The sequence below is a fragment of the Barbatula barbatula genome (genome assembly GCF_947034865.1).
Source record: "Barbatula barbatula genome assembly, chromosome: 10".
Lineage (NCBI taxonomy): Eukaryota > Metazoa > Chordata > Actinopteri > Cypriniformes > Nemacheilidae > Barbatula > Barbatula barbatula.
The window spans coordinates 24,433,807-24,446,784 of record NC_136773.1 but is presented as its reverse complement, the minus strand read 5'-3'; the positions used below and the strand labels follow the sequence as shown (position 1 = coordinate 24,446,784).

General features: G+C 45.1%; 1 protein-coding gene across 3 annotated transcripts in view; it reads left to right on the top strand.

The window, feature by feature from the left end:
- homer2 (homer scaffold protein 2) overlaps positions 1 to 12,970 on the top strand; it is a 14,629-nt gene extending 1,659 nt beyond the window's left edge. Inside the window, exons 2-9 of one of the 3 annotated variants that reach the window (XM_079465276.1) lie at positions 1,184 to 1,340; positions 7,665 to 7,796; positions 7,892 to 7,984; positions 8,258 to 8,397; positions 8,556 to 8,700; positions 8,787 to 8,897; positions 8,987 to 9,067; positions 9,952 to 12,970. In XM_079465276.1, coding sequence (XP_079321402.1) covers positions 1,184 to 1,340; positions 7,665 to 7,796; positions 7,892 to 7,984; positions 8,258 to 8,397; positions 8,556 to 8,700; positions 8,787 to 8,897; positions 8,987 to 9,067; positions 9,952 to 10,140 — 1,048 coding nt within the window. In that variant the 3' untranslated portion in view covers positions 10,141 to 12,970. The remainder of the gene's footprint in view (positions 1 to 1,183; positions 1,341 to 7,664; positions 7,797 to 7,891; positions 7,985 to 8,257; positions 8,398 to 8,555; positions 8,701 to 8,786; positions 8,898 to 8,986; positions 9,068 to 9,951) is intronic. The other 2 variants (XM_079465277.1, XM_079465278.1) reach the window with 2 other exon arrangements.
- Positions 12,971 to 12,978: the final 8 nt, after the last annotated feature.

Sequence of the window (12,978 nt, the reverse complement as noted above, 5' to 3'; positions counted from 1 at the left end):
TGTCTCTCTCTGTCTCTCTCTCTGTCTCTGTGTGTGGGTCATGAGCTGGTGTCTGTGGTCAAGGGTCGAGCGAGGGGCTATATAAAGCCCTCCAGACTGCAGCTGATCTCCAGTTACTTGAATGGAAATGTGGGGAATGTCCGTCTGCAAGGCAAATGCAGAGCATGCGTTACAGTACAAGCGTGTGTTCAGTGTATCTCATGTGTGGTCAATGGGTCCGGCGAGGACGAGAGCTTCTGTTAACAGATGGTGTTGATCACTCACAACCATCTGCTTCTCTCCTGTCAATGACTTTAACTTTCAGCATGTTACCTGATTTCACTGCCATTCCGTCACACAAATGAATGTTGTCATTATTCATTAATGCTTGTCATCTGTCAATGAAATGAAGTCTTGGGCAGATGTCAGTCCGGTCGTTGCGGTTTCTGTTCAGTTGACAACAGAGGACAGTTATTATTAATTATATATCGTATAATTCGTATAATATACCCTAATTTTGCATCTACTCTGCCTTTAACTGTTCTGAAAAGAAACGTTGATCTGTGGCGGACATTGTGCTTCATTGAAGGTTTCATAAGTTTGTGTTTGAGCAGTCAAAGGTCAGGTGGAATGTGCATGTTCAGGTAGAGCTGCATTCCTGACGTGTTTGTGTCGATTCTGTGATGTGATGTGATGGGTGAACCTGTAAGTCACATGACTGATGTCATTTTTTCATGTCTATAAAGAAAGAGCCTGCTATCAGAAATAATGTGTCATGGTGATCACATGATGTGCCAATATGGTTTTGTCGTCTCTGAATTGACCAGGAATGATTATGACAATATGATTATCTTATGTTTACTGTTTGTTTATTATTTTCTTTATAAATACTTCTTTTATCTTAGTTTATATGTTATTGTCTGTCATTTATTGTCTATTATTATTATTATTGGCTGTGGTGAAGGGTGGACGCAAAGGATCAATTCTGATGATCTTAACATTAACTTCTGTAATGTTTACTCTTGTGTATGTTTAATCTAATGTGGTCAGGACGAGGGTGTCACATATGTTTGATATAAAAATGGTTAATCCTCAGATGAATATTTCAAATCATTTATGATTTTGTTAAGCAGCAGATCATGTAAGGAAAGGCTAAATGTTCATATCTTTCATCTAACTGTGTGTGTGTGTTTGTGTTTGTCAGGGAGCAGCCCATCTTCACCACCAGAGCTCATGTCTTCCAGATCGACCCCACCACCAAGAAGAACTGGGTTCCCGCCAGCAAACTGGCCGTTACCGTCTCCTATTTTAATGACAGCACACGCAACAGCTATCGCATCATCAGTGTGGACGGGTCGAAGGTCAGACTCATCTCTTCCGCTGTTTTTATAAATGGGTTATGATGTTTTCATCTACTCTATCTGAGCTTTAGTTGTTCTGCATGTGTGTAGGAAGTTGGCAGCGAGAGAGCTCACTGGTGTAGGATGGCGACACACACACATACATGTAAATGAATCATGTTTACATATATTTCTTCAGCAGTTGGGTTTGAAGTGCAGTCGTGATGTTTTCTCTACAACACCACAGAGAATCACGCAGCTCACACACACAGACCCCTGCGGTGATCTGAGGGTCTCCCTCTGCCGTGGGTTTACTGTTCATGTTGCCATGGAGATTTGGATCCGTCCTTCTGTATCAAGGATGTCACAGCACAGACCTGCTGTTGTCATTCTCTGAGAACAGACACATGAAGAATCACACACATGCAGTGAGGTGAACACGTATACGTTGGATTTCAAGAACGACACCCAAAATCACACAATCAGGAACACTGAAGCGTCAGGCCAAAGAAACTGTTGTCAGACTGAGTGCGCCAATCACAAGAAAACATTGAAACATTTTTTTCATTGAAAAACTTCACATCACAACATCAGAATCAGAATATGCTTTATTGGCCAAGTATGCATCTATTGTAGAGAGGCAGCAGGTCTCCTGATGTGGGGTGCCTACACTCTTGACCCGAACCTTACTAGAATATTTCACTGGTCGTTGAAAAGATGCAGAGTCCCAACATGTTAAGGCAGCTATCATTTTTCCCGTGACAAAAAAGCAGAATATTTGCTGCTTAAATGCTTATAGACCAGTGGCCCTGACATCGATCATAGTAGAAATCTTTGAACAATTTGTTCTTAAAAATGTTTTATATTCTCGTCAGTTTGCTTATGAGGCAAATAGGTCAGTTGATGATGCTGTTGCTCTGAGACTCCAGGCGCTTATGTTAGGGCTCTTTTTGTTGACTAAAAATCTGCATTTAATAAAGTCATCCCATTTAGAGTCTTTGCTAAGTTCCTTCCTTTGCTCTGTGGATTTTGGACTTTTTACAGTGCAGATCACATCCATCCATCCATCCATCCATCCATTTTCTACCGCTTATCCGGGGCCGGGTCGCGGGGGCAGCAGTCTAAGCAGAGATGCCCAGACTTCCTCCAGCTCTTCCGGGGGGACACCGAGGCGTTCCCAGGCCAGCCGGGAGACATAGTCCCACCAGCGTGTCCTAGGACGGGCCCGGAGCACCTTCCGGGGAAGGCGTCCAGTAGGCATCCGTAACAGATGCCCAAGCCACCTCAGCTGACCCCTCTCAATGTGGAGGAGCAGCGGCTCTACTCCGAGCTCCTCCCGGGTGACCGAGCTTCTCACCCTATCTCTAAGGGATCGCCCAGCCACCCTGCGGAGGAAGCTCATTTCAGCCGCCTGTATCCGGGATCTTGTCCTTTCGGTCATGACCCAAAGCTCATGACCATAGGTGAGAGTAGGAACGTAGATTGACCGGTAAATTGAGAGCTTCGCCTTGCGGCTCAGCTCTTTCTTCACCACGACGGACCGGTACATCGACCGCATTACTGCAGAAGCTGCACCGATCCGTCTGTCAATCTCCCGTTCCATCCTTCCCTCACTCGTGAACAAGACCCCGAGATACTTAAACTCCTCCACTTGAGGAAGGAACTCTCCACCAACCTGAAGTGGGCAAGCCACCCTTTTCCGACTGAGGACCATGGCCTCGGATTTGGAGGTACTGATTTTCATTCCAGCCGCTTCACACTCTGCTGTAAACCGTCCCAGTGCATGCTGAAGGTCCTGGTTTGAAGGGGCCAACACGACAACATCATCCGCAAATAGCAGAGACGAGATCGTGTCGTCCCCAAACCTGACACCCTCCGGCCCCTGGCTGCGCCTAGAAATTCTGTCCATAAAAATTACGAAGAGAACCGGTGACAAAGGGCAGCCCTGCCGGAGTCCGACATGCACTGGGAACAAGTCCGACTTACTGCCGGCAATGCGAACCACGCTACTGCTTCGGCCGTACAGGGACCTGACAGCCCTTAGCAAAGGACCACAGACCCCATACTCCCGAAGCACCCTCCACAGGATGCCACGAGGGACACAGTCGAATGCCTTCTCCAAATCCACAAAACACATGTGGATTGGTTGAGCAAACTCCCATGAACCCTCCAGCACCCTGTAGAGGGTGTAGAGCTGGTCCAGCGTTCCATGGCCTGGACGAAAACCACACTGTTCCTCCTGAATCCGAGGTTCTACTATCGGCCGTATTCTCCTCTCCAGTACCCTGGCATAGACTTTCCCGGGAAGGCTGAGAAGTGTGATCCCCCTGTAGTTGGAACACACCCTCCGGTCCCCCTTCTTAAAAAGAGGGACCACCACCCCGGTCTGCCATCCCAGAGGCACTGTCCCCGACCGCCACGCGATGCTGCAGAGGCGTGTCAGCCAAGACAGCCCCACAACATCCAGAGACTTGAGGTACTCAGGGCGAATCTCATCCACCCCCGGAGCCTTGCCACTGAGGAGTTTCTTGACTACCTCAGTGACTTCGGCTTGGGTGATGGACGAGTCCACCTCTGAGCCCTCAGCTTCTGCTTCCTCAATGGAGGACGTGACGGTGGGATTGAGGAGATCCTCGAAGTACTCCTTCCACCGTCCGACGACATCCCCAGTTGAGGTCAACAGCCTCCCACCTCCACTCTAAACAGCATTGGTAGGGCACTGTTTCCCTCTCCTGAGGCGCCGGACGGTTTGCCAGAATCTCTTCGAGGCCAGTCGATAGTCCTTCTCCATGGCCTCACCAAACTCCTCCCCGGCCCGAGTTTTTGCCTCCACAACCACCCGGGCAGCAGTCCGCTTGGCCTGCCGGTACCTGTCAGCTGCCTCAGGAGTCCCACAAGCCACAAGCCGATAAGACTCCTTCTTCAGCTTGGCGGTTTCCCTTACATGCCGGTGTCCACCACCGGGTTCGGGGATTCCCGCCTCGACAGGCACTGGAGACTTTTTTACGGCCACAGCTCCGAGTAGCCGCTTCGACAATGGAGGCGGAGAACATGGTCCACTCGGACTCAATGTCTCCAGCCTCCCTCGGGATCTGGTTGAAGCTCTGCCGGAGGTGGGAGTTAAAGATCTCTCTGACAGGAGACTCGGCCAGGCGTTCCCAGCAGACCCTTACATTACGTTTGGGTCTGCCGAGTCTGTCCAGCTTCCTCTCCTGCCATCGGATCCAACTCACCACCAGGTGGTGATCAGTTGACAGCTCCGCCCCTCTCTTAACCCGAGTGTCCAAAACATATGGTCGCAGGTCAGATGAAACGACCACAAAGTCTATCATCGACCTGCAGCCTAGGGTGTCCTGGTGCCACGTGCACTGATGGACACCCTTATGCTTGAACATGGTGTTCGTTATAGACAAACTGTGACTAGCACAGAAGTCCAATAACTGATTACGCTCGGGTTCAGATCAGGGGGGCCGTTCCTCCCAATCACGCCCCTCCAGGTGTCACTGTCGTTGCCGACATGGGCGTTGAAGTCCCCCAGTAGGACGACGGAGTCCCCAGTAGAAGTACTTTCCAGCACCCCTCCCAGAGACTCCAAGAAGGTCGAGTACTCTGCTCTGCCGTTCGGCCCGTAGGCACAAACAACATTGAGAGACCTAACCCCGACCCATAGGCGCAGGGAAACGACCCTCTCGTTCACCGGGGTAAACTCCAACACATGGCGGGAGAGCTGGGGGGCTATAAGCAGACCCACACCAGCCCGCCGCCTCTCCCCATGGGCAACTCCAGAGTGATGAAGTGTCCATCCTCTCTCGAGGAGTGTGGTTCCAGAGCCCAAGCCATGTGTAGAGGTGATCCCGACTATCTCTAGTCGGAACCTCTCAACCTCACGCACCATCTCAGGCTCCTTCCCCGCCAGCGAGGTGACGTTCCACGTCCCTAGAGCTAGCTTCCGTGTCCAGGGATCGGGCTGATCCACTACGCACCGACCCCCTATGGTCCCTCCCGCACGTGGTGAGCCCGCGGGGAGGGCGGCCACACGTCGCTCCTTCTGGTTGAGCCCGGCCGGACCCCGTGGGGAAAGGCCCGGCCACCAGGCGCTCGCATACGAGCACCGACCCCCGGGCCTGGCTCCAGGGTGGTGCCCCGGTTGCGCCATACCGGGCGACGTCACGGTCCTTGTTATATTCAACATCATAAGGGGTTTTTGAACCACTCTTAGTCTGACCCGTCGCCTAGGACCTGTTTGCCTTGGGAGACCCTACCAGGGGCATATAGCCCCCGACAACATAGCTCCTAGGGTCACTCGGGTACTCACACCCCTCCACCACGTTAAGGTGGCGGTTCAAGGAAGGGTAGTGCAGATCACAAGTAATCAAAATTAATAACACGATTTTGAGCCCCAGAACAGTAAGCGTGGGAGCACCACACGGCTGTGTGTTGTCTCCAGTGTTAATGTGTTTCACATAGCGAATCAGATCAAATCTTCAAGTTTGCAGATCATACTAAAATAATTGCTTAAATACCTGATAATGATGAAACTGACTGTAGATAAGAGGTATCTACATTGGTTGAATGGAGCTAAATCCACAATTTGAAGCTGAAACATCTTTACAGTGTTAAACGTGTTGTCTTCTCATGCTTATATTGGTCAACTTGCCAAAAAACGAGTTGGACGTAATATTTCTGTGCTCGAAAAACCCCACCAGAGTTCGTACAGGTTTCGGAAAGTTTTTTTCCAACATGAAAAATCGTTTTCACTTCACTGATTCTATAGAGCTGTCATAGAAAGGGTGCTGTCGTTTTCTGAGCCGATGGGATGTGGCGCTGTTGCGCATCATACGACCCAAGTTTGAGTCCCAGCTAGAGGTCCTTTCCCGACCCCACCCCTTCTCTCTCCCGCTTCCTGTCGTCTCACACTGCACTGAAAAAACAAATCTAAAAAAAATGATGATAGAAAGTCTTGTTGTCAAATAAAAAGGTGTGATGGAAGTTATTATAGTTCTGTCTAGCAAGTACTGTACATTGCAGTGTAGATTGTACATTTTTATAACCCTATACCATATCAATAAATATATATATACATATACAGTACAGGTATATTTGCATAAACTTTACATAATATACTGCACCAAACGGTTATGTAGTGGTGGATGTGCTGACTGTTCAAGATGGAAAAGAAAGCGTTCTTGTGTCGAGATGGTGTAGTTTGCAGGGATCTGTAGCGTCTGCCTTGTGTCTCTGTTGACAATCTGCCATTTGGGTTCTTGGAGATTCTTTCAGCTGTGTTATTATTTGGTGGCTGAATCAAACCGGACCATGATAGATATACACATGACTGACTCGATAACAGCTGTGTAGACGCGTGGCATCAGCTCTTGCGGTAGATTGAATGTCCTCGTCGGCAGAGGAAGTAAAACCCTTACTGGGGGTCGATGTGGATCTCCCACTTCAGGGCTTTGATGAGAGATGGTAGTGCCCAGAAGCCTCCCCAGCTGTTACAGTGCCATCAAGAATGGTGAGGTGATGGAGTGATGGACGCTTCCTCCTGAAGTCTAGTGTCATCTCCACAGTTTTGAGTGTATTCAGCTCTCACAGGTTATCTTTTGTCTGCACATTCATGGCCAATGACTGTGGTGTCAACTTCAAGAGCCTGACAGAGGGGTCTTTTGAATTTCAGTGATGGGGAAAAAACATGGTGGTGCTGATGCTGGATGTGAAGTTCTCCAGCCTCACTAGTCTGTCTGTCAGGAAGTTAGTCGTCCACTGACTGGTGGATGTGGTGGGTACAGATAGCTGGGTTGTTTGGTATGATTGTGTCAAGGGCAAGCAGGTTCCTGGCATGCGGTGTTGCAGGATATAATGTAGCCCCATTTTGAATGCATCATCCACTGACCTGTTTGCCCGATAAGCAAACTGAAGAGGGTCCAGTGATGTTCTTTAGGTGGGTTAGCATCCGTCTATCAAGTCGTTTTGCCCTGTCATCTTGGGCTTCTGTTTGAGGCCCGAGGGCACTATGCACTGCTCCAGAGATATATTAAAGATCCCTGTGAAGAAGGTTGAAAGTCAGACTGGGCTTTTGTAAAACTGCAGTAAAACCCATTCAGGTCTTCTGCTCACTGATGAAGGACCATGGAGTTGGGCGATGGCGTCTTGTAGCTGATGATGGCTTTCAGGCCTTTCCACACTGAAGTGATTAGTTGAAAACTGGCTTTTCAGTTGTTCAGAGTAAAAAGAGCTTTTCCGATACATCGTTCTACTCTTGTATGATGAAATGCACCCAACCCGCAGTTCCGTTTTAAGATTATGTTTGTATGCGTTCATATTTAAATGTGTTGATTTTTTCAGGTCATCATCAACAGCACAATCACTCCCAACATGAACTTCACTAAAACATCGCAGAAGTTTGGCCAGTGGGCTGACAGCCGGGCGAACACAGTATTTGGACTCGGCTTTGCCTCTGAACAACAACTGTCCAAGGTCTGACAACAAATGCTACACACGCACCGTTACACACGCTTCTTAAAATCTATTTCTGAGATGAGTTTATTCTATTCTCTTTCTTTTTTTTGCAGTTTGCCGAGAAGTTCCAGGAAGTGAAAGAGGCGGCGAAACTGGGCAGAGAGAAATCTCAGGAGAATATGGAGACGTCCAGTAATCAGTCACAGGTGACATCTGCATCATCATTCACATCTTCATGTTTTCCTTACGTCTCGGCTGTCTTCTGTCTGCAACCATGCAAACAACACACTTCAATAAAATTGTCAAATTGCAAAAACAAGAAAAATACTTCAGAGAAGACGGTCGGATAAAGACCAAGAGCCACATGAACACGCTCACACATAAACAACAAGGAATGATGAATCTGATAGAAGCTGCTCACACAGACACCTGGAAACTGTGTCACATTGAGTCTAATATTTGTGTTTTCCTTCTGTCAGGGATCTGGCCGTGAAACTCCAGTAGCCAATCTGGTGTCCAGCCTTAACGGAACCGACGATGATAAGATTTCACACAGTGACCCAGAGACTCCAGAGCAGAAGAGCGAGATTGACCTCCTGAAGTCTGTTGGGGATCATAGGTAACACGTTGATGGCAGGTGTTTAACGGTTCCAGTCGAAGCATAGGAATCCTCAAATGTCTAAAGACATGCAGTGTGTCAGTTTTTAATTTTGCAATCTCTTTGTGATTGTGATGTTAACCACGTGTTGATGTCGGACTCTGTCTGCTGTCTGATAGTAGAAAGCTGGAACCAGAGCTGCAGGCGCTAAAGGAGAGCAACGCTCGTCTGGAGGACGCGCTGAAGGAGGCAAATGGCAACACGGACAGCTGGAGGGGTCAAGTGAGCAAATGTCAGGACGAAAACACCGAGCTGAGGAAGCGAGTGAGTGACATCACAGCTTCACTGTTGTGGACGATCATTTCGTATGATGCTGTGATCCAATTAAACACGCGTGCATGTGTGTGTAGGTCTCAGAGCTGGAGGTTCAGTGTCAGGAGGTGAATGTGGAAAGAGAGAGAATCGCTCAACTTACCATCAGGATTCATGAACAGGAGGCGGTTCTACAAGACAAACAGCAGGTGAGTCACGCGCACGCACACACACACACACACACACACGTGTTCCGTGCATGCGTGTCATAACAAGCACGTGTGATTATGTTTTTCAGGAACTAGAGAACCTTCGCAAACAGGCAGAAATTATTCCACAGCTCATGACCGAGTGTGAGGACATTACAGCCAAACTACAGGTAAACTGGCATGCAGCATACGTACAGACAGACATAAACTCCAGAAATATTTCATTTGGTTCTATCCAATGAACCCTACAAAACAGTGACATCTGAATCAGCAACACACCTGAACTGATACTTTGGAGACGGTCAGATTAGTGTCAATGTTTTGAGTAAATGCCTCAGGATTGAGGTGAAAGTCACACATTTAACTTGACGGATTTAGGATTGAGTTCACCTGCACACGACCTACGTGAATAAGCTCTTTATGTTCAGAAGAAATGTAATGTATAGGAAACCCAGAGCAAAATGCTTTCACATCTACTTTAATATAAATTATGACGTGTTTTTTGTGACACTGTGAGAATGACCAAATCAATATTTAGACATTTGTGAAATATTTAACATCTGTGAACACACAAAAGATGATGAATATTTATCTTCTTATCCGAGAAACTGTTTTTCCATTTTTATTTCAGGACTCCGTTTTAACAAATGAAATGTGTTTTAAAGAAGTAGCAGCTTTTTTTATCTCGATCTAACATGGCAGCTGTCTGCATTCCATCCGTACATCTAACTTTAGACCTGTGAAGTGTTCTCACTATAACCTCTCAAGCTCAAAATGTTCATGTGCATAAGAGATGTTTTACATATAAACCACATAAACTGGCAACTGTCTGTGAAACACTTCAATAAAGTCGAGATGGTTAGAGAGAAAGGGTTACTGTTTACCGTTTGTCTGGTTAATATTGCTGATATCATGACTGTGGGAGGGGTTTGCTCGCTCATCTGAATCATTAAACAGACCTGCATTTGGAAATCAGTGAGCGCATAAAATACCTATAAACGTCTCGCATCCAGTTTGTGTTTTCTAACGAGTGAGCATGTGTGTATTTTTACAGGCGGCAGAAGTGACCAACAGAGACATGAGTGAGAACATGAAGCTTCTACAGGCTGAAATCCAAACCAACCAGCTGAAAGAGAGAAACATGAAGATGGAACTGAAAAAGTTCATGGATGTTCTGGACGGAAAGATCGACGAGTTACATGAAGTTCGCCAGGGGATGTCGAAACTGGGCATTGATAACTAAACACATTCTCTGTTGTGTGTGTGTGTGTGTGTGCGCGCGCGTGTTAGTCATGTATGACTATTGATGGTCTGTCAGATGAGTCACACACACACACGAGTGTATTCTGGTACTGTCGGACTGAAGGGAGATCTCAGGGCTTCATGCAGTGTGGGATTGTTTGATATCCACACACATGCATGTACTGCAAAATCACAAAGTGCCTGACGGTGGCGCTCTCTGTAGTGTCCTCCAGCCCGCTGATGATAATATCTCATGGGGTTTGTTTGATGGAAAAAAGTCCCGTTTAACAGCCGATTCTGCAATATTCGCCTCAGGCAACAGGACGCCGCTGTATGTTTGTTTTTACATAAGGAATATTCTACTGAAATGATGATAATATGAGCCAAATCTGCTACAATGTTAAGGGAATTTTTCTTGTATGGTGCAGGTTGTTTGTGATGTGTCCCCCTGCGTGTGTGTGTGATGTCAGTCGGGTGATGGGATAATTTGTATGTGTGCTTTTTTTAGAATAATCTTTGCCTTTCCTGAGTCTTTGATGGAAGGGTTAGAGTCTCTTGGCTCTGCGGGTTTCTTTCTTTAAGCTTCACATTGTGGCTGGTGTATTAACATGTGTATTGCTGTCACACACACACACACACACACACACACACTTGTACTGAAAACTTTAGACACTTGACACTTTCCCTCTCTCTGAATCAAACATTTGTTGATCAAAATTGTAAAATGAATAATTGTTTAAATATAGTTTCTAAAGGAAATCTGTGTGCTGTGTTTTTTTATGACTGAGGATTTATGAAGGTATTTTGTGTTTATGTTGATTTCTGTGTAGTGTGTGTGTGAGACCCTTACAGACAGAAGCAGTGGGCGTCCCGTTCTCGCCCTCTGATTGGTGAGAGGATGGGTTGCCTTAGCAACCTGCATCCCACACACTTGTGTCAGTATTATGAGTGTTGTGATCCAGATGTTAATATTCTCTTTATGTACGTTAGGGTTTAGTTTTTTTTATCACCAGTAGTCAATCTTTGTGATGATTTGTGATGTGTGAGTGTCAGGATCACAGAATGTCTTTTCTCCTGTGTGAGTGTAGAATCACTTCAGTCTTTTACACACATGCAGCAGAAGTTCTCCTCGCATTTATTTCATGTTTTCTCCAAATGTTTTAAAGAGTGCTGCACTTTATAAATGATTCCTGCGCTCAACAAATATTGAATCTGATTTTACGAATTTGAATATATATTATAATAGATACTAGAAAAACTCAACTTTGAGTGATTTCTTTGTTATCTATGGAATTTAGTTCAGATGATTTTAGGAACTGTGAAACTCAATTAAGCGTGAAATGTTCAAATGTAAGGTTAGTAACATTTTGGATGTAATATATCTTTTAGCTGCACATAAAGTTAGATATTTGTGTCACATATCAAGTTTGAGTTTGTCTTGTGTCTCTCAGGATGATTCACATCGCTGTAATTACACATAATAATCCACAATGCTTTATTATGTTTCTTTTAAAAGTGTCTGCTTAAATGTATAGATAACTTCTTTTATTTTTCAACACAGAATCTAACAACACACATAGTTTTCTATTTAAAATGTGTATTGTGTACTTTCAGGTGATGATTTAAAAAATGTATAATGGACCATGGATGCATTCTTCAACAGGACTAAAAGTATAACAGGACTGGATTTTTAACATAGGGTTGCCCATTATGATATGCACGGTGAACATGTGAAATGCATGTGAACATTAAGCACATTTTAATGCCAACCACATTTTACATTTATTCATTTGGCAGAAGCTTTTATCCAAAGCGACTTACAAGTAGTTTTCTACAGTGTCACATTACTGCAGAGCAATCAGGGGTAAGACGTCTTGCTCAAGGGCCCTTCAGTCATGACCTGCTGGCACTGAGATTAGAACCTTCTGATCACAAGCCCAACGCTCTAACCATTAGGCCACAGCTGACACACAACTAACTGTGTTTTTCAAATAACTACTGAGAAGTAATTTAGGTGAGATGTTGATATATTGTGATTTTGAGATATTTGGTGCTCTGAAAAAATTACTTGTTGAATTTACTGTCTTTTTTTCTGACTTTAGTTTGTTTTCTTGGACAATGGAGGAAAAAAACAGCATGAATTTCCAAACCACTCCGTCACACATTTAGGAGCTTTTTTTGAATGTTTTATTTATTGTTCTTTAGGTTCTTTGAACATTCTAAGTTACCAATGCATAATTGTATAAAGAGATGCACGAGTAAAGCTTATTTCCCTTGTGTTGTACTGACTGTTGTGCAGATATGAGTCAGAGGTCTTGACACAATGGTTCTGTTGTGTACAGTTTTTTTCCAAAGTGTTTGTATAATGGCAACATAAATATACTAATGAACCAAAAAATGTATATTAGAAAACTAAAACTAAATATTTTGGACTACATAATGCTGGAAATGCAGTGAATAAGAGCCCAGAATTGATTCAAAATCATGTGCGGCCGGGTGACGTATTAAAAGAGTCGGAGAATACAAAAGGCAGCTAATTTGAAAACACTGAAATATAACAGATTACATTTGTATTAGTTTGATTAAGTCACAACATCGTTCTCATTATCACATTGTTCTGATGTCTGTTTTGGTATTCTAGAAGAAATATTTTTACCAAAATGAATGATTCTAAACTCACTTAAGTACAGAGATCCGAGTCTGTGTAGACAAAATATGACCATGGAAGGTCAATTCTTTGAACTGATAGGAGTGAAATCTTGTATGATGGGGAGAGAACTCATCTGCTCTTGTGTATTTGAATGCTCTTCCTTGACTGACAATAAACTTGGAAAAGACA